Source organism: Balaenoptera musculus, chromosome 7 (genome assembly GCF_009873245.2).
Source record: "Balaenoptera musculus isolate JJ_BM4_2016_0621 chromosome 7, mBalMus1.pri.v3, whole genome shotgun sequence".
NCBI classification, from domain to species: Eukaryota; Metazoa; Chordata; class Mammalia; order Artiodactyla; family Balaenopteridae; genus Balaenoptera; species Balaenoptera musculus.
Window position 1 is genome coordinate 89,330,131 of NC_045791.1, and position 26,793 is coordinate 89,356,923.

At 34.8% G+C, this 26,793-nt stretch overlaps 1 protein-coding gene across 7 annotated transcripts in view; it reads right to left on the minus strand.

Annotated features, from left to right (window-relative positions):
* The window catches only part of IKZF2 (IKAROS family zinc finger 2), a 176,416-nt gene that overhangs the window by 48,466 nt on the left and 101,157 nt on the right, over nucleotides 1-26,793 (minus strand). For 6 of the 7 annotated variants that reach the window (XM_036858412.1, XM_036858415.1, XM_036858408.1 and 3 more), the window contains 2 exons: nucleotides 24,465-24,731; nucleotides 17,964-18,131 (listed from right to left, as the gene is read on the minus strand). In XM_036858412.1, the coding sequence (XP_036714307.1) occupies nucleotides 17,964-18,131; nucleotides 24,465-24,731 (435 nt within the window). The remainder of the gene's footprint in view (nucleotides 1-17,963; nucleotides 18,132-24,464; nucleotides 24,732-26,793) is intronic. The other variant, XM_036858414.1, reaches the window with a different exon arrangement.

A 26,793-nucleotide genomic window follows, 5' to 3' on the forward strand; every position in this document is an offset into this window, starting at 1 on the left:
GGGAAGCCTGACGTGGGGCTCAGAACCTTCACTCCAGTGGGTGGACTTCTGTGGTATAAGTGTTCTCCAGTTTGTGAGTCACCCACCCAGCAGTTATGGGATTTGAGTTTATTGTGATCGCGCCCCTCCTACCATCTCACTGTGGCTTCTCCTTTGTCTTTGGATGTGGGGTATCTTTTTTGGTGAGTTCCAGTATCTTCTTGTCGATGATTGTTCAGCAGTTAGTTGTGATTCCGGTGCTCTCGCAAGAGAGAGTGAGCGCACGTCCTTCTACTCCGCCATCTTGAACCAATCTCCCAGCTGACATTACTTAACCATTCAAATATTTCCATTTGCTTTATAATGTAGTATGATTAATTTTTTAATTAAATTAAAAACTTAGTATAAAGACACAAACACCAGGAAAAACAGTACGTAAGTGTGGGTGAGCATTTTAAATGAAAACTATCACAGACAATTGAAAGCAAAAGAATCTACTTTTTATTTTTAGCTCAGTGTGGAAAAAAATAGGCACAGTTGTAAAAAGAAAAAGTCTCATGCCAGATTACTTTCATAAGAATGTATATTGTTGACATCTACTTTTCTATCATTCTCTTTAAGTAACAAGTTTCACAAGATTTCTTCAACTGAACACCTGAAATAAGGAAGCTAAATGCAGCTGAATGAAATACACATTGTAAAATATTTTGGCAGTGTAACAATTATGCTTTCCAGGATCTTCTTTATCATAGAGAGTGTAATTATTTCTTATTTCTATATTTGTCTATAAATTAACTACTTAAAAAACAAAGATAGATGCTGAAATCTCAGAATTTTTGCAGCTGTTAAAAGTATATACAAGTCAGTTGTTTATTCATACCACAGATATTTACCAACTACCTAAAGTGTGGTATGTATAATCATAATAATAAACATAATATTCATAAACCATTGAACTTAGAGGTATGCCCACCTCTCTCATAGCAAATGTAACAATAATTATTTAACTGATTGATTGATGAATATAAGAAAAGGAGCCACCGAAATTACAAATGTGAAAAAAAGTTATAATACAGCAAGGAGATGGTGAAGTAGAAATCTAAGACACAAGACAAACAGATGTATTTGATACTGTTTCATTATTATAAATGTGCAAAACATTTATCATGGGGAATAAAAAGTATAAAGTCAAGGAAGAACTTTCTAGGCTTATAGAATAAATAAATTAATAATCCCATCACAGAAATTTTCCTTTTTGATATGATTTCTATTCTCGCTTTAAACTACTTTTCTCATCTGACTTTCCAATGTTATAATAACTCAGGGAAGTAAGCAAGGCTTTCAGATATTGTAACAATGCAAGTAAGAAAGAAATTTGGATATCAAAGGGGTCCAATTAAATTGAAAGTAGATAATCTCTAATTTATGGAGTATTCACATAGGGTAAAGAACAATATATATACATATATCCATACTATGGTTTCATACTTAGTTTTCAAATAAGAGCCCTAACACTTACTGTCTATGTGTGAACCCTAGGTTAAGTTAAATAAGGAACTATTTATACCTAACTCATAGGATTTTTGTGAGAAATATAAAAATATGCACATAGAAAACTTAACAAGGTACTTGACACAGTAAATGCTCAATAAATGGCAACTTCTCTTCTGCCTGTAGCTTTCATCACCTAACACATTATATAGTTGACTTATTTATTACATTTACTGTTGATTGCCTATCTCTCTTCATTAAAATATTAAGTTACACAGGGCAAGATCTTTTTTCTTCACTGCTGTATCTCAAGTGCTAGAAAAATGCCTGGCACATAGCTAAGAAATATGTGTTGAGTGAATACATGTGGTTTCATTATTAGAGCTTTTTGAAGCTTCTTCACACGGTACCAAGGATTTTCAACTGAAAGAGGCCATCGCTCATGTATGTTATGTTTACTATCCAGGAGTGAGTAAAAAGAGGACTCTTGAGCTACATCTAATTTCACAAGAAAAAATCTAAATGTATATACACTGACAAACATGAAAAATATGCATTAGCTGACTCTATAGAAATTAGAATAGGTCAGTGTTTTCTTCCCTTTCCTTTTTATGGGGATTTTTTTTAAGAACAAGTACATTATACCGTAAGGCCCTCATCATTCAATTAATCAACAAGTACTTTTTGATCACCTAGTATGTGCCGAGCACCATTCAGGGAGCTGGGAATACCTTAATAAATAAGACAGAGGAGACAGACAGTCTCACAAACTTACATTCAGCTGGAGGGAGACAGGTAACATATGCATAAACAAACAAAAAGATAACCACAGATTCTGGTTCAAGCTTTATAAGACTTTAGGATAGAGACAGCAAGATAGAGAGGACCTAGAAGGATGCTTTAGATAGGGTGCTTATGGAAGGGCATTATCTCCAAGGAGATGACATTGAAGCAAATATCTGAAGGATAATGAAGCAACCATGTCAAGAACTGGGGAAAAAGCTGAAGGTAGAGATTTCTAGGATCATTAGTGCAAAATCCAAAGAGTAGGGAAAAACTTAAGGAACCTCACGTGGCAAAGAACACAGCATGAGGGGTAGAGTGGTATATGCTCAAACAGAAGAGGTGGGCAGAACTTCCATTGGCCATGATTAACAGTTTAATTTTATTATAAGAACAATGGAAAGCCATTAAAAGATTTTAAGTAGAGGAATAGCATGATTTAAACTGGTTTTTAAAATAATGTTCTGGCTGCTATATGAAGAGCAGATTGGAAAATAGGAGTGTGGTACCTGAGAGCATGGGCTCTGGAGTCAGGAAAAGCAGTTTATACCCCAGCTTTTCCTGAATATATTGGAAATTGTATGAAATGTGCATATGTAGTTATAATGGTAAGATTTTTACTATATCATAGCATAATTTTGAAAAGCACTCTCACATAGATGAGTTATTCTATTCTTAGATTTATTTATTTTATTCTAAATTTTTATATGTCCTCAAGCATTATGGAACATTTTTGTTTATTTAAGCATGATATGTTTCTTCAGTTTCATTATGTCAAACACTTTTGTGTGCTTGTGTGTGTGTTTAAAATCTAATCCAAATAATACATTGTTGGCAAAATATAAATTTAAAAAATAAGGTAAAAGAATAATAACCTTAATAAGATAAAGCTTGACATAAGGAACCATACACATTATATTCAAAACTATAGATTGTGGGGATATTAGCATCTCTCTCTCTCTCTCTCTCTCTCTCATTTTGACTCTACTTATCTGTAAAATAAGGCACTTAAAATAGTGCTTGTCACAAAATAAGAGCCCGTTAAATGTTAGCCATTAACTTTAATTTTTACAATGGACTGACATTTATCATCTGCTAGGAAACACATATAACCACAACTGATCTCCAGTAATCTTAAAAAACTAACTTTCTAGTTAATGTAAGAATGTTCAACTGAAAGCATACATAGATTCTTTCATTCATTCAATTGATACAGTATAAGAGATACAGATGCAAAAGAGAATATAGTAAGATCTTTTCTTTTGAGATGCAGAATTTAGGATCTTTCGTTTTTATCTATATGCTTATTATCATATTTTTGTACAATTTAGAGAGAAACCACGCTGATGATTTATGATACTTAAATAAAATTTTAATTATATTCTAAGTATATTTTATATGCTTATAATGAATGATACGGGCTTTTATTTACCTCATATGTATGGTTTTCTAACATCTGGGAGTATTCTTACAAGATTGGCAAGACAGTACAGGCTGTGGATGAACAGGTTTCTTTGACTCACATGCACGGATCAAGTAGGAAAAATAAAAGGAGAGGGTGGAGGTTAGCTTACAAAAAAAAAAACCTTCAACAAAACAAAACAGAAAACAGTGTGATGTTCATTTTTGGACACTGAGTAAGTAAAGAAGTTGGCATGCTGCCCTCCTGTTTCTGCCACGGAGTTCCAAACATGCCAGGCCTGCAGACTCAGCACTGTGGAAAGGAAAATGTGCAACAGCCACAAGCTCAGACTGTCCACAGTAACATCCAAGTAGGATGCAAAACTGTACTACTCAACTTGTCTACAGAAAACTGAGAAGAATAAGAAATACGTCCATGGTTCCTGCTTATTTCTTTAGAACTCCTGAGAATAGAAAAAGGTAAGGAGGAAAGGTTCCAGAAGTAAACTAATCTGATTTGGTCTTTGAGCCAATGTGGAGAGCCACATCAGATGAGTATGTGTTAGAGAAGAAAGACTGCTTTTCCATTACTCCTTCTAGAAATAAGTGTCAAAAATTGAAAGAAGCATGACTACCACTATTTGAAAAAGATGAGATCGTATATGCTATTAAAAACTTAATTTCTTTTATAAGGACCATATAAGGTAGAGTATATAATGATTATTTGTGTTCTACTGGGTAGAAATCACATGGATGGTCACAGCAGCTGGCCTGACTGAAAGTGGCTTTCCCTCCCAGTCAGCTTTCAATGGACAGGGCCTTGCGTGTGTGTTGTGTGTGTCTGAGTCAGGAATGAAGACACTAATCCCACCCCCTCTCTTCAGTGTTTATTGCAAAGCATACAGAGAGGCACCACGGGCATAAGTGTCAGGACTTGGTAGGTGAAATCAGCACAGCACAGTTATGCAAATCACATGTGCAACTGACACTGCTTGTGTAATTATCAGTGTAATCCTCCTCTATCAACCACCTCCAGGAAGGAAAGGAGGGGTGGAGGGTGGGCAAAGTTCACACTTGGGAGATCACCCAGAGAATGGGCCAGGTGCCAGGTCTACAATCAGGTGAAAACAGTTCCTTCTCAAGGGAAGTCTACAGGGCAAATTATACTACACTAAATGCACCATCACTGCTATGAATGAGCTACACTAGATTCAATTTCTATAACCAGCATCATTTAATCCAATATGTCTATCATTATACTGGTCTGTGGCTTAGTATTGTTTGAATGGATCTCTTTAGCAAATCTGTTAGAAAAGTCATGGTGATCTGGTTTTAAAATAATGTCAATATGGAAATAACTGATAATGATAATCTTTTAGCCACATACCCAATTTTCAGACATTTTAAACTCTTATTTCACAAAATAATCAGTACTATTAATATCCAAATGTCTATAACCTGTAGCAAATCCATGTTATAAAAAGATTTCATATGTCATAGAAACTTAAGGTACTTATTTATGTACTTTTTGTTTACCTCAAAAAAATAAAGCAAAGTAATATTGAAGCAAACATTGAAGGATTAGGGGGAAAACAGCCTATGAGAAAAACAAAGAGTAGAAGGCAGAAGGAGAGACAAGAGCGGGAAGATAACTTAAATGAAACAAGATGAAAAGGTTGTATTAGAGAAGAAAGTTAGTGATTACAAATGCCACATGTGCTTTGAAGTACCTTTTAGTTTATGGAATTCCTGAACAGTCAATAATTTACGGAAATGATGCCACAGTAGTAGTGAGTCCCTTAGTAAGAAATGACAATAAATCTGAGGGCATATCATCCTCATGGCAAAGTAACAGACTGTCCCACATGAGAAGACTTAAAACTAGAGTATTTGACATGAACTTGTTTCTTTAACAGTATGGTTAAAGGTTAGCACTATCTCAAACCAAGTCAGATGCTACTTTTGAACTTTATTTTCAAGAAATTTGAAGAGGAGGAGAAAACTATCTTTTCTTACCAGCTTCTCTAAGAGCATGTAGTTTATACCTTGAAAATGCCTGTTAGCTGGTTTAATAGTCCACTAAATGTGAATATCCAAATATATTCAAAAGCAGGGTGAGTCATAATATTCTACAGGTATATTTCATGATAGTTAAAGGAGTAACTGAACAAAATATAAAATAGAGTTAAAAATAAAAGGCAAACTTTTAAGTGAGTTTGCAGCAGTGTACTATTGAACTGATACATTTTTTAAAAAAAATTAGTATTAGGAGAACTAATACAAGTATTCCATATTTCTGAGCTATTTTTATGGATAAAATATAGTACATGGAATTATAGGGTCTTAAAAAAACAAAAAGACAGTCCTTATATAAAAGAACTAAAAATGTTCAATGAGGCGGATGTTGTTTTAACAGATGGATATTTATATGGTACATCTGGTCCAGTTGCTTTTTATAGGACAAAATAGCTTTAACTTGACAACTAGACATAAAGAAAAACCTTCTTAAGCGAAATTTGTCAAACATTGAATAGATTACAAAATCATGTTGTAAAAATTAACATAACTGAGGTGTTTGGAAATAAACTAGACATTTGCTCAGAATAATGTAGGCTTATTGATCCTAAGTCAAAAGACTATGACATTGGAAGGTTCCTCAAATAGATATATTCTAGGGTTATATGCTATGGATATACCACATAAACTAATTTTACAAAGTGTTTATTTTTAGGTGATATATCCAAATAATTATATAATAAATACTGATTTAACTGAAAGCTAATAAGGTTTTCCTTTGACTTTTATAACAGGTCTTACTGAAAACACAAAGTAATTCTTATTTTCTTAAAATGAGATGAACAAAAAAAAATCAGAAAAAATTCCTACACTTATCTTCTTATTCAAGGATATTTTATTTATATATCTCTGAGTACCTTAATGTTTTAATAAGCAATATAAAAATACAGTAGTGTTAAGGAATACAAGAGACAGTGGATAAGTTTCCTTGGGACATAGGATTTTTCATTTTCAAATGAAAATATTCCATTTTTAAGCAAAGAATATTTTTTTTATAAGAATGTAAGTCCAGTACAATTCCATGGCCAAAACTGAATTTTACATATGGCATAAAAACATTTGAGACTGCGCAAGAGGCATTCTTACTTACTTTTTTCTCTTTACAATTTATACAAAGGAATGTATAATGCATATATATTACATAAGCTTCCATACATTAAAAATACATACTCTTCTATTGTGTTTTAAATATTTAATTTGGGCACTGCATTAGAGTTTGTGAGAAATATACCTGAAGTGCTAATTAGGAAAAAATATGCAATTCTAGTTCCTCCTAGATTTAAAAAATAACAAGTATGCTAAGTATTGTTTTGATTAATAGGGGTCCAGGGCTTACTTGTAACACTATTTCCCCAGTGTACTGGCTATAATAAAGACAATTAAAAGGAGTAATACCTAACGTATGAAGCACACTAATCAAATTTCTAAGAATGAAAGGACTATAATCACTTGCTAAACTAAAAATCTGACAAAACTAATAAAACATTTTTTATAGCAGGAGCACTGATTCAGCACAAAAAACTGACATAAATACTATGTTATGTTATAAATTTACATAAAGGAAATTAGATGATTTGTGTGTGGTAAATCTCAGATTAATGGATAGAGTTTAAAATATAAACCAGTATCTTTTATTTTCCTACAACCTTATATATTAATATAAGGTTGGGATATGTTTATAAAGTGTAGTTTACTTTCTCAATGGACTAAAAATTTGACTGTGGTCTCCAGCTGATATATTGTTGATGATGCAATTCTTTATTTCTCTCTCCTTTCCTTCTTGTCATTTAAATTTCACATGTAAAAGGATCTGGGTTTTGTTTTTCCTTTCTCAGTCATTCTTTTTTTTTGAGTGTTCCAAAGAGGCAAAAGTAGAAAGAGGGTTGCAATTGCTAGATATCTTAAATTTAGCCAACATACTGCAATAAAATAAAGCAATTCTAATGAAATATCCAGCATCAATACCAGCAGAATAGCTCTAACCCATAATATATGAAAATAGTTAAAAAAAAATTAAACACTGATGACTGCTGTACAAACAAAACTTAGATTGTATTATTTCACTTTTTTTTTTTTCCTGAATGGACAATATTTCAGAAATAGGATATAGCACTGCCATAACAAAAGTAAGAAAGGTTCTGATTTCTCCTGTTATTTTCTTAAGAAGTTGGGAATAAAATCTAGGAGTTGTTGACAGGAATTATCTGCTATTGAAAAAAGATGATCACATTAATCTATTTCCAGAAATAATATTATACTGTTTAAAATTATTGTTAGAAAACAAACTTTTCCATAGCAAATACTGGTAAACACTACCAAAATATTTTTGCTCTTTAAGGAGCCCTGATTTATTAATTATTTATAAAATTGGGCATCCTTTCAAAATTAAAAAAATATTAATGACTGTAATCAAAATTTAAAACATGCAATCAAGTGTGTGACTGCATCTTCCATTCCAGTGTGAAAAATATCATTCAAGTACTAACTGGCAAAGGTGGGGGAGGGAAAAGTCAACATTGTTTTACACTTCTGCTGGCATTCAGCAACACAGAGCTTTTTCAAAAATATTATTTAAAAGGGAATGCATTTTAAATGAGCAAACTATATCTGGAACTAGAAGTGCAAAATCAGAAACTGTCTATATCAAGGTTCTGAGATTTACGTTAGCAGATGGTAGCAGAGAAGTAATGTTGGTGCCACGAAGGTCATCTGAAAATCTTAAGACCTATTCCATTTTATGCAAATCTGTTTTGAAAGTTAAAACAAACCATAGAAAACTAAAAAAAAAAAAAACTGGGGAGTGGGGACTACCCTTTTACTCTTTAAGGTTTGATCTTAGTGACTGATGGGCAGCAAAATCCCAGGAGAAAAGATAACAGATTGTTATTAGCATCATATAATATGAGCAGCATAGGAAGATTAAAAGATTAAATTAAGTGATCTGACAAAGTCACACAGCTAATTTGCAATGAGCCCATTCGAAAACCCAGATGTCTTGACCTCTTGACTTCCAGACAGTACTCTTTTTTGCTTTATCATTTTGAGTTAAAAGAGTTCAGCAAGACAGAGGATACAGTAAACACATGGGCTGTATCATTTATTCCGTAGCATGTAGTACAGATTTTGGAGTTTGACTGTCTTGGTTTGAATTCAGGCTCTGCCCGTGTGACCTCTCTGTGCCTCAGTCTCCTCACCTGTAAACTAGGAATAATATTAGCGAGAAGCTTTCTGTCTTTCCATTCCCTTTGAAAAGCATACTGAAATTCTGGTGCTCCCAGGCCCTTCTTTGGTATGCCGACGTAAACACTTCTAGCAGTTGAACTGGATACTCACGTTCAGTCAGTTATGATTCTAGCCAAACCTATTTATGCCAGCTGTACCTGTTATCATAATTAAATAAATTATTCAAATATACATATTCCAATAAAATAAGTATAGAAAGAAAGTTCTTTCTATAAAAACTAATTTTACCACTCTGGAAAAATTCAATAAAGGTGAGTTGAAAAACAACTGCTAATGAATTGGAGGTAGGCAAAGGTAATCTTAAAAATTAGTGAGAAAAATCTTTAAAAAATTTAATAGAAGTCTGATTGCTTCACAAGGTCTTTAAGTTCTTAAAGAAACTGAAAATGGAATTAGAGATGATGTGATATGAATGTGGTTTAGGCCAGAAAAATTACTTGGAATTCCATAACTAAATTCCTCACTGAAAGGAAAGGGCCTGATCTTATATATATATATTTAAAAAAAAAGATTAAATACATATTTTATATTGGGTTGGCCAATAACATCTTACGGGAATACCCGAACAAACTTTTTGGCCAGCCCAATGTTTATATTTTTAAATGTTAAGGACCTTTCTTATGAAAAGAATTTCCCATATTGCTAGACGTATTGTTTTTAGTTGATAAATTACCTGGTTTTGCTCATGTCAGGTAAAAGAGTGTTAATTAAACGAATAATCCATAGGAAGTGCTTAGCACAGTGCCTCATGCCTATGGAGAGTTCAAGAAATGCCAGACATTACCTGTCAATAACCTAACTACTGGGGCTATGCAAACAAAATCAAGACACTACCTGGTGTCCTCTAGAGTATGCAAGAGAGTTCCAAATAGAAACTTTCAGCTTATATGGGATCTTACAAGGGAGGGAAGGAAGAAAGAAAGAAAGGAAGGAAGAAAGAAAGAAAGAAGGAAAGAGCGAGCTAGCATTTATTGAATGTATACTGTATTCCAGATATTTTTCTTAAACTAATAGATATAAAATCTCACAGAAATATGTAAGTGCACATCAATACTGGGCTCATTGTTACCAACCTACTACATGGAAAATTTTCAAATCTAAAACACAGGAAGCAAAGATGCAGTATTAATACTGTAGAACACAATAGCTAACTAAATAGAACAAAACAATGAGCACTCATTACCCAAAGTAGGGGTTGGGATGGAAAAGAAAGAAGCAAGATACTTCGTATTAATAATAATATTTATAAAAAACAGAAATTAGAATTAAAAATCGTTACATTACACTTAATACCCTATACTAGTAAGTTTAAGCACTAGTTTTTAAATTTAATCAATCTGTGGCATATTTTCTTTCACCTCTATAGCCATTTTCACTCTGCTCTGCTCTACTCCTGCAGAAAGCTAATTTCTATTGGCTTCATCAATAGGCTCCTTTTTCCTCTGGCTTCTGGTTATGCTCATTTAATGTAAGGCATCAGCAAGACAGGAGGGGTGGAAAGAGTGAGGCCAAGGTGTTTATTCCTCAGTCACAGGTTAGCAGGGGTACATTCCTCTACTGAAGGTCAGTTTCAAGACTGTCTCCTACATCTCCTAATTCCAGTGACCTCTTCAGACATGGGATTGCAACCATCCCTTGTTGGTTTTCTTTATGCCTACCCCTTCTCTTGTAAATATTAGTGCTTTCATGAATGTCTCCACATTTTCCCCATTTGAGTGTCTCACTGCTTTCCTATCAGGGCTCTGATTGATAGTTATTGGTAGCAGGAGTGGCCCAAGGCCTCAGACAAAATGGCATTCTGGCATTAAGTTTCTCATGTTTGAAGAGAACAGCATGGACTCCTTATGAGGAAGTTAGTGAAATCCTGGTAATTCTAGACATGTGGTAGCAACATGATTACTCAAATTGTCACTGATGGTAGTATGAAGTGCAGATGCAAGGCAAAGCTTTAGGAGTTGTGGTCTTTACTTGCTGAAGGAACAATGGTGGTGTCTAATGTGAAGACTGTAGTGTTACATGGCTGCTTCTGATAGCCTGAAGGATTATACAAAGGAGAAAGGACAAATTGAAGGTCCTGAATGCTCAAGTCAGAACAGCGGTGAAATATCAAAGTTCTCTGTTAGCTTTAAGAGAGTCCTTATTTACTTAAGGATCAGGGCAAATAAGGCTGAAGACCAACTCCAGAATCTGATTTGAAGGGTTATGAAATTGCCATATTAAATAAAACGGGCAAAGCCAATACCATTTGGTCTTGGCAACAGGGTAATGATGGGGAAAGAGTGAAACAAGGGTTGTTATGATCAAATCAAATACTGAGGTTCAGAATGTTGAACCCCTAAACCCTCCCGAACCATCCTTGCCAAAAGACACATTTGTCTTCACTCCCCACCATTCCATTTAAGGAAACCAACAGTCCCGTAAATCAGCCTTTCCATATAGTAAGAGGACTTCCAACTGCTTCAGCTGAGGCGGGAACTCAATCAGAGAATGGTGATTCTTTTCAGGACTCATTTCTATTACCACTCATGGCCCTCCAGGCTCATACCAAGTTAGATATTAATATAGCCAAAATCGAGGGATATTTAGGAGGTGACAGCCTGTACACTGAAAGAATTGCAAAACTTTACCAATTTGTATCAGTAAGGAGTCCAGACAGCATGTAAGGAAATGGATTGATTCTAAGGGTTTTATGCCAAGAAGATGAACTAAAATGCTAGATCAGGCCAAATTTATCAATATAGGTGCATTCATTTGGAATTTGGGATTTAATATATTGCCTTGAGCAGGTGGGAGTGACTGGTTAATTGAATCCTTGATTCAATGATGGCTTAGACAGTGAAAAGTTGAAAGGGTAGAATTTTCTTGGTACACCAAAGTAGAAGTCCAAAAGCTCAAGTAAGAATATTGGAAAGGATCTATTTATGAATGACCCTGTTCAGTCCTCCCCTAACCGTACCCCTGGAAGGGCCTCACCAAAGAATTACATTGGTGAGGAAAGAACCAGCGTGCTTGAAAAGCTTCCTGGTAACTGTCTTCTCTAGGCTGGAGAAAACAATGATAGATGTTACAAACAGATCTGGGCTCCCTAATTTAAATGTATCCAATGTGATCTTCTGAGATGGCAGACGCTTTGTGGTAGACATTAATTTCAGGAAGTGCAGTTATCTTAATAAGCCACAGGGATGGGATAACAACATGTTTTGTGCCACAGGGTTCTATGGAAATGGCTAATGGATTACAGATCCTCCAAGAATGAAAAAGATGGTTAGACTGCCAAGCTGCTAACTGTCTTACATGGACAGGAAAAGTCTAGGTCTTGTGGGCAAAAACCCAACTTTAGTCGCCGTAGTGGGATTCATGATCTCTTATCCACTGCCCAGACCTAAGCCTATTCACATATCCAGAGTCACATAATTTTAGGTGGGGACAGAGTCCCTTTCAGAAGGGCCCTGAAACCTGGCCACAGATGTATGCTATGAATTTTCCTCTAAGCCATTCCAGAATCACCTGTGGCCATTTATGAGGGTGACTGTGAATTGGGAGAAGGAAAATACCAAATCCTTCTGCAGGTTATTAGACAATTGTATTAGATTAGCTCTGAACTGACATTAATCCCTGGAACCCAAAATACCACTGTGGCCCACCAGTCAAAGTGGGAGCTTATGGAGGTCAAGATATATATGGAGACTTCACCCAAGTCCATCTTATAGTATCATAGGAATAAATGCATTTAGTAATGGGAAGAACACTTACACTGGTTCCCTGACCCATGGCAGGAGGTCTATTATAAAAAGCCAAGAACGTGCTGTCCAATGAAAATATGAATCACATATATAATTTAAAATTTTCTAATAGCCATATTTTAAACAGGTGGAATTAATTTTCATAATATAATATATTTAATAAATATAATTTCAACATGTGGTATTAACCATATGAAGGTACTTAACAGCCACATGTGACTAGTGGCTACCATATTGGAGATTGCAGCCCTAGAACTATCATTTCTGCCAAGATAATAAACTAAAACTGAAGGATGCTAGGGTGGTCACTCCTACTACATACCCGTTTAAACTGTTTGTTAGGCTAATGCAAGCCCTAGATGGTTCTATGGATGAATGACAGTTTAATCACATCATAATGCCAACTACAGAAGCAGTTCTAGTAGTAGTATCTCTGCTGGAGCATATTAACATAGTACCTGATACCATGTATGGAGCTACTGACTTAATTTTTTTAAAAGTAATTCCTTATCAACAAAGATAATCAGAGGCAGTTTGTCTTCACAATGCAGGGTCAACATACTTTCACTATCTTACCTTAAGGCTAGGTCAACTCTTCTCTCTTTGTCATAATATAGTCCAAAGAAATCTTGTTCATCTTGACATATCACATAACATCAAGCTGGAACATTACATTCATGGTATTATACTAATTGGATTTGGTGATGGGTCAGGAAGTAGTAAACACTTAAGATGCCTCAGTAAGACATATACTAGGGCATAGGAGATAATCTCTGAAAAGTTTAGGGACTTGCAACATTGGTGAAATTTTAGGGGCCTAGCAATGTAGGCATGTTGAAATAGAGCCTCTATAGTAAATGATAAGTTGCTGCACCTTGTACCTTTCATTATGAAGAAGGAGGCAGAAAATGTGGTGTCCTCTTTGAATTTTAGAAGCAATACCACGTTTGGGTATTCTGCTCTGATGCATGTACTAGATAATCAACAAGGCTGCCAACGTTGAGAGGGGACTGGGGCAAGAAATGAATCTGCAGTGTACCTCTGCTGTAATGAAAGCTGCTATTTAGACCTTTGGTTCTAAGATCCAGAAATGTAATGATTTTTGGAAATATCTGTGGTAAACAAAGAGGGTGTATGACATATCTGCCACTGAAGCATCAGAATGCAGATCCCTAATGGAGTAAATATATGTGATCTTCTCAATAACGATTTGCCATTTGAAAAGCAGCTCTTAATTTGTTATTGGACTCTTGTTAAGACTAAGTATTAGGTCATGGGACTCCAAAAGACTATGTCGCCCAAACTAGACAAAATGAACTATGTGTTAATCCGATTCAACATATCATAAAATAAGATGTGCACAAGAGCATTTCATTGTTAAATGAAACTTGGATCACACAGGTTTGGGAAGCCCAAGTATACATCATGAGCAAGTAGCTCATGTGTTTCTGATACCTGCTACTAGCTTCACAGTCTCTCACAATCTGGCCTCATGGGGTGTTCTCAATGACCAATTAATGTAGGATAAAACCACATGAACCCAGCTTGTAAATGGATTGTATGGTATTTAGTACTAGCTGCAACTACTGTGTTATTGGCCCAATGAAGGGGGCTGCCCCTGAAATATAGTAATGAAAGATAACCCCCTAGCAGAATTTCAGATTGTACGGTTTGCACGGAAGAAGAGATAGCTGAGGTTTTGATACATGGCATGGCCATATGGTCAAGGACTTGGAAAAACAAGACTGGAAGATTGGAGATTGAAGGTTTGGAAGAGTTATGCAGATGTGCCTCTCAGAATTGGTACGAAGTGTGACAACATGGTTACTATGTGAATTCCCTCTAGAGGGCTTCCATTGTGGAGAACGCTCTTAGTAATCTGGACAAGATTATGTGATGGGTGACCCAAGCCAATAACACAATCTATTTTATGGATGACAGTCAGATTCTTTATCTAGCTACCCTGGTGCTTGCTCAAGTGGCCCATGTACAAAGTGACAATGGGAACAAGGGTGGAAACTATGTATGGCTTCAACAACATAGATTTCCCCCTCTCTATGGCTGATTTAACTACAACAACTGCTGAGTTCACCACTTTCCAATGCTGAGACACTGATACAGCACTATTCTCCAAGGTGATCGACCAGTCAATTAATGGCTGGCAGGTTACAATGAACTTCTTTCAACCTGAAGAAGGGAGAAATTTATTCTCATAGGAATTGATAGATATTCGGGATATAGATTTACCTCCCCTTCCTTCAATACTTTTGTATGTGCCTCTACGCCTGGATTTAACAGAATGCCTTAACAATTATCATAGTATTCCTTAAAATATTGACTTTAACCAGGAAATTCTTTTCACGGCAAAGGCAATACAGAAATGGGCTCAAACCTATAGATTTCGCTGGCCATACCTCATGCCACATCATCCAGAATCATTTGGCTAAATAGAGGGGTGAAGTGGCCTACCAGTGGAGTGGTTCATGTATAGTTGCTAGCTGGGAGAAGTTTGGGTGTGTTCTATAGGATATGATAAATGCCAAAAGTCATCTATCTCCTCCATTGCCAGAATGCATAAGTTTGAGAACAAAGAGGTTAAGGTAGTAGTGGCCACAACACAAATACCTCAAATAACTCATTTAAGGGATTTTCACTTCCTGTGCTGAAATCTTGAGATTGGTGGTTTTGGAGATCTCAGTGCCCAAAGGAAGAATGTTTCTACCAGAGATCAGAGTTCTGTTACCATTGTATTGGAAGCTGAGACTACTCCCTGGCTATTTGGGGCATTTTAAGCTGCTGAATTAACAGGAAGAGAAGTGGGCTATGCTATTGGCTGGTAATTTTTCCAGATTACCAAAATGATCTGGGGTTGTTGCTATACGATATGGGCAAGGCCAACTATGTTTGAAACTCAGGAGATTTACTGGGGCATCTCTAACAAAAACTTCTCCAATAATGCTGGTTATTGAAAAACTGCAGTAATCCAAGGAAGAAAGGGCCACCAAATACTCAAACTTGTAGGAATTCAGGATCACCCATAAAGAACCCTGTCCAGACCAGGGGCTAAAAAGAGGGTGAAAGTAAGGGGAAGATGAAATTGGCAGTGGAAGAAGAAAGCTCTAATGATCACCTTGAGCTTTCTGACCAATTAGAGAAGCATGGACTTTGGAAGCTATGTTTTTTGTTCTATCTATTGTGAAAAACATTGGTGATGGTTAGTGTTGGAAGTAGGTCTGAACTGACTTCACCCCTTGATGATGCAGTAAGTGGATGATACCCCTCTCCCCCTCTCATCCCTCCATTAAACTCCCCTTATTAGCCAATTTGAGCATATCTGTTTATATATCTGTAAAGGTCATGACTTAGTATACCAAATTGCAAAATCAGCATAATAGCAGTTAAAGGGACCATATCTTTTTTTTTGAACCTCAAAGTAGAAATGTATTTATTTACAAAATTTACAGTTTCATAGAAACAGCTTTGCTTTATGCGCATAAACTTTATAATTATATAGAACCGTGTAAATTATAGGCTCTGGTCTTGCAAAGCCAGTGGAAGGGGCTTACTTTGGGTGACATATTTCCCTCCCCTCATTCCACTAGCCACCAACCAGGAGCCCCTGTATGGACCATGCCTAATTTGCATAACAAAACCAATTGTAGCTGTCCAGCTTAGTCTAACACAAAAACCAAGGTGTCTTGACTTCTTAGACACTACCCACAGGGATAAATCTCTTGAAAGAACAAAAAGGAAATCAAGGAAACAAATTGAGATGACTGTCAAATGCCTTCCAGAGGTGTCACCAGGCAGTGAACCTTCTAAGAGCAATCTAGCAATCACCAGGTAAAGTTACATGTATACACTAAACCATGATAGTAAAAACAACACAGTTTTGTAAATTTTGTGACCAGTGGAAATAGATGTTTAAAGTTATATTTCTGCCTCAACTTCATCCTCATGAAAAGCTATGTTTTATATAATCCTTGGTCAACTGAATAATACTTTAATAAGCCAGAGTGCATGGATACCTAAAGGAAATAACTGTCAGGTCTTAAAAATATCTTTCAATAAAGAATACTTTTTATAATAAAACAATACCACTTTAAGATATAATTTTCACAGCATAATTTCTAAATAAAATATAATGTGTGATAGTTGGAAATGAGTGAACTGCTTTAAGTCAGGGATGAATATAAAATATATACTTAAAACAGTTTAATATTTGCTTTAATTTCATTTTTCTGTAACAGCCCCAAATTTAAAGAGTTAATGTCTAGAATAGTTTTACATTATTTCACATTCACGTTAAAAAACTGTGTAAAGCCTTAAGGATTAACAGGAAAAATGTAAAGAAAGATAGTATGAGCATTACCTCACAACCCACAGCACTCTCTAATATAATTTGTCAATGTAGATGAAGATATCACTTCCATCATATCTTCATATTAAAATTAAATTTTAATATGTCATTATGAACAGAAGGAGCATATAAAACTGGCTTGAGAGTATTCTATATTAATTTTCCACCTTTAACTTCTTAGTTATGGCAATTCATGCTAAAGCCAAATGGAATTCATTCAGTATGTAATCATTCTTTTGCTTGTATGCACTATATTCTGGCACTTAAAATAAAATCAAACTTATTCTAGATTTTTAAATGATGATTTATGAAGCAGAGAAAAGTTTCAGACAGCATCCAATGACTATAGTTTGAGAGTTAAAGAAACAAGGAGGGTTAAAATTAAACATAAAACACTCTCACAGCCAATTTTCTAATGAGCATAATATTTTCAAGTTTAAAAATAGTGATATTTGACTTCCCACTGAGGTCCCAGCCCAGGTACCATATCAGTCAAAATAATACCACAGCTTTCCTCTCCTCTATGGTAACAACAGCACGTAATGATGATATTTTACTAGATTATCCATTATTCTGGATTAACCATAATTACTGCATTAATAATTGTAAAATTTTAAAATCATAGAAAATTTATATAACAGCTGTTTCCTTCAATGGCTTGAAACTCTTCAGTTGACAGTACTCCTTTCTGCCAAGTCTGTAAATCTAAAAAAGAAGGGCCATATGCATCCTGCAAGATTTGTCAGTTATTCAGTGTACACAAATAAAAATACTGTCTAGCTCATTCCCAGCTATGCAACAAAGCTAGAAGTTACTTTGTATTATGCTATAGCAGTCTCCTGAGTTCTCATATTTTACTTTCTTCTCAAAGAGTTGGTGGCACTTACCAGAGTGGGTCCTGAGGTGTCCTGTGAGGGCGTCCCTCCTTCTACAGGCATAGCTACAGAAAGGACATTTGAACGGCTTCTCTCCAGAGTGTAACTTTATGTGTCTCAAAAGGTTGCCCTTCTGAGTAAAAGAAGCTCCACACTGGTTACAGTGGAAGGGACGTTCACCTGCAGAAGGGGAAAGAGGTGGGGATGATCAAGTAGGTTATGTGCAAGTGACTAATTTGCTGTACAATGTTAACTACAGCCAGTTCTCTGTGCTGAGAATGTCCATCTCCCTCCTAAGTCTTCTAAACCTTTATCTTCCTAGAATTTGCTTTGCTAATACCAAAGTCCCAAACTTTAGGTCAAGTGCCGTTTCCACTCTTCATGTAAATTTTACAGGATTCCTGTCATTGACTGCAAAGAGTAACAATCGTAGCATTGACCACTGGTTGAACAACTAGGTGCCATCACTTTACTGACTTTATTGGTTGCTTTACATACAATATTTCAAACCTCACGATGGTATTACTAATTTGGTATTAATAATTTCAATTTACAAATGAAGGAATGGAAGTTCAAGTATCAAAGTTTCTGATTATAGTCACAGCTAATAGGTACTTGAGCTGATCATGACTCTTGGTCAATTTGACTACAAAATCTTGCTCTATTTAGTGTACCATGTTATCTCTTAAAAAAAAATCACAGAAACTTTGAGCTGAAAGGGACCTTTCGTCTAACTCTCTAATTTAGCTGATAATTTTGTTATCAGGGAGCCAAAGAGGTTCAATGAATGAACTAGGTTGCAAAGCTCATTACCACAAAATCTCAAAATATAGCCCAGGTCTCTGGACTCTCCTAGTCACTAACAATAAAACCTGTGGCAAAATTTGCTGATATAATCAGAGAAAATCAGAAGAAAATTATTCATCCAGACATTTCCTGTACATATATTCTCTGTTTCTTGTGGAAATCATTTATTTGATAGGAACCTTTTCTCCTACTACTCATATTGCCCTAAAATTGTTTAAGCCAGAATTATCTGCTGTCTGTTGCCATCAACTGGCTGTTGACAATGTCACTGAAGGTAAAAACGTAGTTTGATGAGGGAGTAAAATTGGCAAGTAGGATCATACTGATAACATCATTAAACCATGATGAAATACTCCCTTTAAACATGTCTATCTCTAAAGATAGACATAAAATATAAATTAATATATAAATAATACAAATACATTAAAACTCAACATTAGAATAAAAATTAAATTAAAAAACAATTCCCTTTTGGTTGAACTGGACCATTTCTGTACTTGAGGTTAGATAATGACTGTAATTTTAATAGTTTTCAAAAAATTTTACACTGAATTGTCATGTTTCATATCTTTAACTGAAACATTCATAATAATAGTGAATAATGAAACCACACTATATTTGGGGGCCTTTAAAATAATGCAAACTCAGTGATTCTTTTTATTAAAGAAAGCTAGGAGGCATAAGTAAGATAAACTTTGGTCACCTTCTGGCAGCTACCACTGCACATTCTATCATATAGATTATAAAGCCCAAGGAAATTGAAAAATTGACAGATCAGGTGTATCTTGAATTCTGTAGTTCTTGCTCATTTTGGAACTTAATGAGATATATACTGAAAAAGAGTAATCTGTGTGTGTGTGTAGCAAGGGTTAAGGTTTTTTTCTTAAGAAATTTGGAGAGCTTATGACCTAAGTTTACAAAAAGTCCTATATTGATGGTTGAAAAAGAATTGTTCATAATGTTAAAGTTACCTTAAATTTTATCTAATTTAACTTGTTTGACTCCTTTGGTAAAACTGACAAATCAACACTAAATACAGCTTAAAAAAGAGGCACAACCTAAAACCTCTCATATGATATATTATAAAATAATCAAAGTTTAAAAATAAACCAAATTTTGGTAAATCTTTTTTTTTAATCTTATGCATACACACACACACATATATATACAACTTAATTCTTTTACTTGTTTCAATGGAACAGCAGTCTAAAACTTTTTAAAGTCAGAATTTTCTACTCCCCACCTGTGTCATGAAATTAGTAATAAAAAGGCAGGAGGATTTTATTAATGAAATTTTCTTACTCTCTAAGAAGTTAATAGCAAATGTAAATTATACATTTTACTAAAAACATTTGATTTTACTTTTGAAATCTATGTAGGGTTTCCCAGGCAATAACAAATTAGTACTCAATAACTTTAAAACAAATTAATGTGGTGAACAAAAATATTTGAAATCATGTTTGCCTTTGGAAAATACTCCTGTAGCATGCTAATTTTGATTTTCTTTAAGCCTCCTACAGTCTTTGAGCTGAAATATTTAAAAATTCCTAATTTAGGTTACTGAATTCATCATTCAGAATAATGCTAATCTAAAAAAATTATAATGATCATTTTTTAAAAATAATTTTTAATTTACTTAATTGAGTTTTATGAGACTAATGACAGGGTAATTTAGTTGTTAGGTTACATTTATAAAATATTCCAGATATCCTCAAATATTTTTTAATAAGAATTACTTCTGAATTTATATGATCATCTTTAAAAGGGTAGGAGAAATGTCTAGTTATATCCAGAGACACTGCCGTGTTGCTGAGTGAGTAAGTCTTAGTGTGAAGGCGTTTGCTAATTCTGTTCCCATGGCCATGGGAAGTAAAGAAAGAAGCATGATGAAGGTAATCAGTCGTGCGCCCATTTTTGATAAGAGGAAAGAGACTATGATAATAATGCACTTTGATTTCAATCAGATGAAGCTTTAAGAAATACTGATTTTCCTGGCCTATTAATTTCAGAGGTATGTGTAAAATCTGATAACTAACTGAAAGGTTCAGTTGACTACCCATATTGTCTATGTAACTTGAAACAACACATCTTGGTTATTTCTTTTATAATAATTTGTTTTTTCTTTAATAAATAGACTGAATCAATTGGTCCTTTTCAGGTTGGTTTAGACCTTGTCTAAAATATATATATATATTAATCACTTTCTTCAGATGTAAATAAAAGCAAATTTCAGGAGAAACCCACAAATTTACTAAATACATTAGTGACATTAAAGAGTAAGTCCAATTCAAAAACATCAAGTGGGCTATTGTATCTGTGATAACTAATCCTCCCATGGGTGGGCACCAAAGTCTGGATTAACAACTCTGGATCCAGGAGAACAATTAAGATATATATAGTCACATAGCCATGCTATTCTTTATTTCCATTCTCAATCTGTTTTTTTTTTTAATCTTCTAATCTACTCAAGGACCATTTTTATTCACTGGGTGAAGTTATCTACTATTCTTATTATGGAATAAATTATATTTCAATATTTTATATACTTTCATAAACATATTTCTAGATCTGTGTTTATTCAATTGAAATGCAAGTATACATGCATCAATTTGCTTTGGTGAATCAAAGACAGAGGGTTTGCCTGTGTTGCATGGAACAACCACCTACAAATATGAAAAATCCCAACCACGTGTAGAGAGGGCCTTAGGGCAAGAGAATGGCTCTACAAAGCTGCAATGGACAAAATATGATGCTGAAAACTTAGTTACAAGGGTAACAGTACTCTACCCCAAAGAGATGCAAAATTAAGGATATTCTATATTTATAGTGTTTGTATCAATTTGTGTTTATGCATGAATTGATTTACTACCCCTATTTCTTTTCTTCTCCCTGTATTCCCAGTGAAGAGTGCCTGGAGTATCCGATGACAATATTACCTGATTACCTACTAAAGTAGCAATACCAAAGAAATAGCACCAAGCCATTAAAAAAGACGCTGGAATTGGCACTTTAGTAGAGTATGAAAGAGAAAGAAGAAGAAGTGAATTAGATATGATACTCCATGTCAGTTTAATGAATTGGGTGGTTATGTATCTTTTTCCACTATCAATTTTATATTAGACATTCCATGAGCTAAACGCTCATAGAAACAAGCATATGTTTCTCAAAGGCTTTTAAGGATTTAAGACAGAGTCTTTTATACTAGCGAGCTATAAATAGTTGGTGAGAGGGGGAAGTTCTAAAATGAAGACAGTTCATCAAATTAAGGAGAAAACATTTGGTTAATGACTATATTTTGACTATATATTTTTTTTCCAATCTAAAGAAATACAAGTAGACTTTCTATTCTCATATTGCTAAAATGGAGTTGAAAATGTCATGACCCACTCAGATGTATAAACTGGGTCATCAGAAATACATATAAAAATGGCTAATTTAAAGACACATCACAATTTCACGGTTAACAATGTATGGCAGGTATCCCAACTCCTCTACGAATGGCTAGCAACTTTAAGAAAAACCTCCCAGATCTGAGGAAAGTGTACTAATTTTTCCAATACTCTAATAAATATTTATTAACAATAAAAGTTCATAGAGTTCCAGGAGTACTTTAAATAGTTGTTCAGTCTATTTTCCTTTCCTTTAGTAGCTGAGTGAATCCCATACTCCTAGGACTTGTGGAAATCTGTATAACTATTTAGAAACACTTTCCATGTTAGTTAGATGGTTTTCAACTCTACTAGAGTAAAAAATATCAAATGGACAGTACAGTAGGTATGCAATTGTTAACTGTGTTTATAAACCAACAATCCTCATGAAAATCACTGCAGTTACAGTGAAACATCAATTAACCTAAATTTTCAACAGAGTATATTCAGATTCTTTGAATATTCTTAACTCAGACCATAAAAGGTTGATTAAATATCTTACAAAATTTTTTAAAATATATTTTTCAGCCTTAAAATGAACACTATATGCAATTCAACTGAAAAGTCATTAGACTAATTTTGTTTAGTTTCTACATTGCTAGATGGGAGAAGTTAGACATCTGAGTGTTATCTTCCTCAATATAATCACTCTGAGATGATGAATACATCATAACTTTGTGGAACTCTTCTTTTAGAACTGCAGTTGGAATTACTTCATGAGCATAGAAGAAAAGTAGCCTCACTACTTTACAGCCTTTTCCTTTTTCTCTTATCAAATATGGTACCAAGCTTGATCTTTTAATTTTTCCATGAGACATTTTTAAAAATTAAAAAAAAATTGTCATTAGTAATACAAATATTACTATAAACTTAAAAAATATTTAAAAATCATGATGCTATTTAAAAAGGAAATTCAAAACAAAAAAGTAAAAATGTAACTGACTATATGGTTGGATAAGAGTGTAAGCCCTAAAGCTGATGATTTTGTTTAAGATAACACTGATTTTAATGTGTAATTTCTCACTATAATTAAAATATCAGCCTTATAGTAATACCTCACCATAAAGTATTGATATATTGATATACCAAGCATAGAATATTGGAACAAAACCACTCTGGACATCAGGAAACCTTGATCCTAGCCTCACAATGCCCTTAACCACATATGGGATCATGGATAAATCACTTGACTGTTTTGGGCTTCAGTTTCTTCATGTGTAAGTGAGAGGTTTGGACTAAGAAGACATCAATGTCCCTGGTATCTCTCATGTTTTAAGCATCTACTTATGAAATTGATTATCTAGAAGTCAATCTTTTAAATCAATGTCTTTACTGTGATTTATCTCTCTTCCAAAAGAGTGTCATATTTTAAAACTCTGAGTGTATGAGTTATTACTATTTTGCTGTATAATACTACTCTGCATTACAGTTTAAGCTATCATTACCTTTAAATCAAATTTCATATAAATTTGAATTTTTCTGGGTCAACGATCCGCCTACCTTGCCACAATCTCATTTCTTGTGTTTTACATTAAAAAGAAATTTAAAAAAATTTTTACCAAAGGATTTGAAGAGGTTTAAATAAGGCTTTCTCACTGAGTTGGTTTTTCACATTACTCAAAGGTCTTAAAGTATATATTAAATTAACCTGAGGTCTCTTTCCTCACCTGATTCTGTGATTACACATTCCTACCACCCTTTGCTGTATTCTACCCTACGTATCTCCTTGCAGGAGTTATAGTTAAAAATTGCAGGAAGATGGTGACATCCTGGAACTGGGGAAGATAAATATCTGCCTTCTACAGAGACCCATGGTAGGCAAAGATTGATTGGAAACTGTATTCCAAGAAGTTAACTAGACAAGATGAAAATGATCGATCCTTACATAAATGCATGAGTACCATGTTATCGTATAAACGTTTAGCTAGCAAACTCTATTACCTGCCCATGGGTATGGTAAAATATGTATAGGAATACAAAAAGATCAAGTTACACAATGAAATTCTCCTATACCTTTTGAACCCTTATCATATTTTTGCTATATTAAGAACTGTGGAAACTGAATCCCAAACTTCTTTTTGATATGCTATTCAGATTTGAAGGCTGGAAGTCAAGACCCAGGCTACTCTCTGCTTTTCAGCAATCCAATACTAGCAGAATTCTGAAAAGGTAGTTTCACCATTGCCACCCCTGAATAAAAAGGAAAGAGAATAGATGTCAGGTAATATCAACATCAGATGTCACAGGCAGTCATCAGGTTATTCTTTCAGCTGCTTACCAGTGTGACTCCTTTTATGTACCATAAGCACATTGGGCCCAATGCAAACCATGCCACAGACGTCACATTTCAGTTTACCATTCGGAAGCCGGATTCCTCCCTCGCCTTGAAGCTCCTGGACTTTCCTGTTGTCTGCCACCTCGCTGCTTTCAATTAGGGGTTCTTCTAGGCTGCTACCCTCATCATGGCCCCTGATCTCGTCTTCGCGGCTCAGGGGTTTCCTGTCACACTCTTCATCACTCTGCATTTCTAGCTTTACTGAATTTGCTGTAATTTAAAAAGAAGAAAGACATTTTAAAAATGCATGTTATGTGTTGTCACCTACATCTCTTTTCCACCCACTGCCATTCTGTTAACATGGTTGAGAATGCTATACTAAGTAGAATATGGTCCATCCCCCAGGCAATGTTAATACATACTGTGTTCTATGATATTTCCGTGAAGCTCTGGCATGACAGTGAAGATGGCTTAGGAAAGCTCAAGATCAACTGGTATTGTTATACTATTGAGTTTGTCACTAAGGCTACTGAGACTGAGGTAGGATTATGAAAAAGACAAGATTAGTTACTACTTAACCCATTGAGCTACACCTCTTCTGAATGTAACAATCATTATATATACACTTCATAGTCTCTGTTTCCCATCAGGGTACTTGCATAAACCTGCTTTTTTTTTTTTTCTTTAACATCTTTATTCGAGTATAATTGCTTTATAATGTTGTGTTAGTTTCTGCTGTATAACAAAGTGAATCGGCTATATGTATACATATATCCCCATATCCCCTCCCTCTTGCGTCTCCCTCCCACCCTGCCTATTCCACCCCTCTAGGTGGTCACAAAGCTTCGAGTTGATCTCCCTGTGCTATGCGGCTGCTTCCCACTAGCTGTCTATTTTACATTTGGTAGTGTGTATATGTCAACGCTCCTCTCTCACTTCGTCCCAGCTTACCCTACCCCCTCCCTGTGTCCTCAAGTCCATTCTCTACGTCTGCGTCTTTATTCCTATCCTGCCCCTAGGTTCATCAGAACCATATTTTCTTTTTTCTTTTTTATATCAAGAGAAACAACCCAGGATCTTAATCCAGCAAATATCTTAGACATATGAAGGCACACTGTCAAGGCAAATATCCTAAAATCAGACTAAACACATACATTCAGTTGAGAGCTGTATAAATGAAGGGCAGAGTGCACAGACCTCACGTGCTCTTAAGCTACTCTTTTTTTTTCCTATGCGAAAAAAGTTCTTTATGGAACATATTAGTCTGCAAATCAAAGTATTCCAACTTTAATCTATGCACACCAAAAAGCAGTGAATGACAGGAATGGCATAGCATGCATGCACGCACTTGTGACTGTTAAGAAATTCAATGCCTTCTGTTTGCTGTTTTTGGATCATCCCACAGAAAAGTTGGAATTTTGTTAGCACAGCCCTCATTATGGATTGCTGACAGAGTTCTTTCACAAGAGAAACAAGCTTTAAATGAATACCAGTTTTTTATCCAGTGATCTTGAAAATGCCTCAAGAAACCATATCAAAGTTACTAAGCAAAACAAATTATTTGGTATTTCTTGAATAGAGGAACTATTTTCATAAAAAGGAAGTAAGTTCTTTTTACTGCAATTGTTTTCTTAGAGAAACCACCCCTTCTGTGATTTGTCGTTAGTACTCATGATAGGTAGTACATATTATCAAAATGACTCTTCCCTTTCTCCCCTGTGAACTACAGGCAGTGTGGTACATTGTGGGGATCCCTGGATTTAGGAGAACTGGCTTTGACATTAACTGCAGTATAATCTTGAACTAATTATTTAACCTCTGAATCTTACGTCTTTCATTTGTGGAGATGAATTCAGATTACAGAATAAAGTTTAAGCAGAATAGTTTAGCTATTAAGAGTGAAGATCCCAGCAGTGGCACTTAGTAAGCAGTGTCACCTTCTGCAAGTTACTTAAGTTCTCTATGTCCTCTACAACACTGGGATGATAACAGTACCCACTTCCTAGGGCAGATGTAAGCATTAAATGTGTAAATATAAAAAAATGGGCTTACTATTATTTATCCTTGGACATACAGTGCTCTTTTTATTCCATAAGGTTTTTGTAAAGATCAATTAACTTATAGTATGTAAACTATCCCAAGATCTACAAAGGGATAGACAGTCTTCTTGCCTGATCTCTAATAAGATATCTACTCCCTTGAGTTTTACCCTATTTACAAATTAGGACTGCTTTACTGGGTTTTGAGAAGAGTAAAGACAATATTTTTCCATCTTAATATCCCCAGTATGCTAAAGAAATCTATGGCATATAGGAGGTATTTCAGGCAGTAT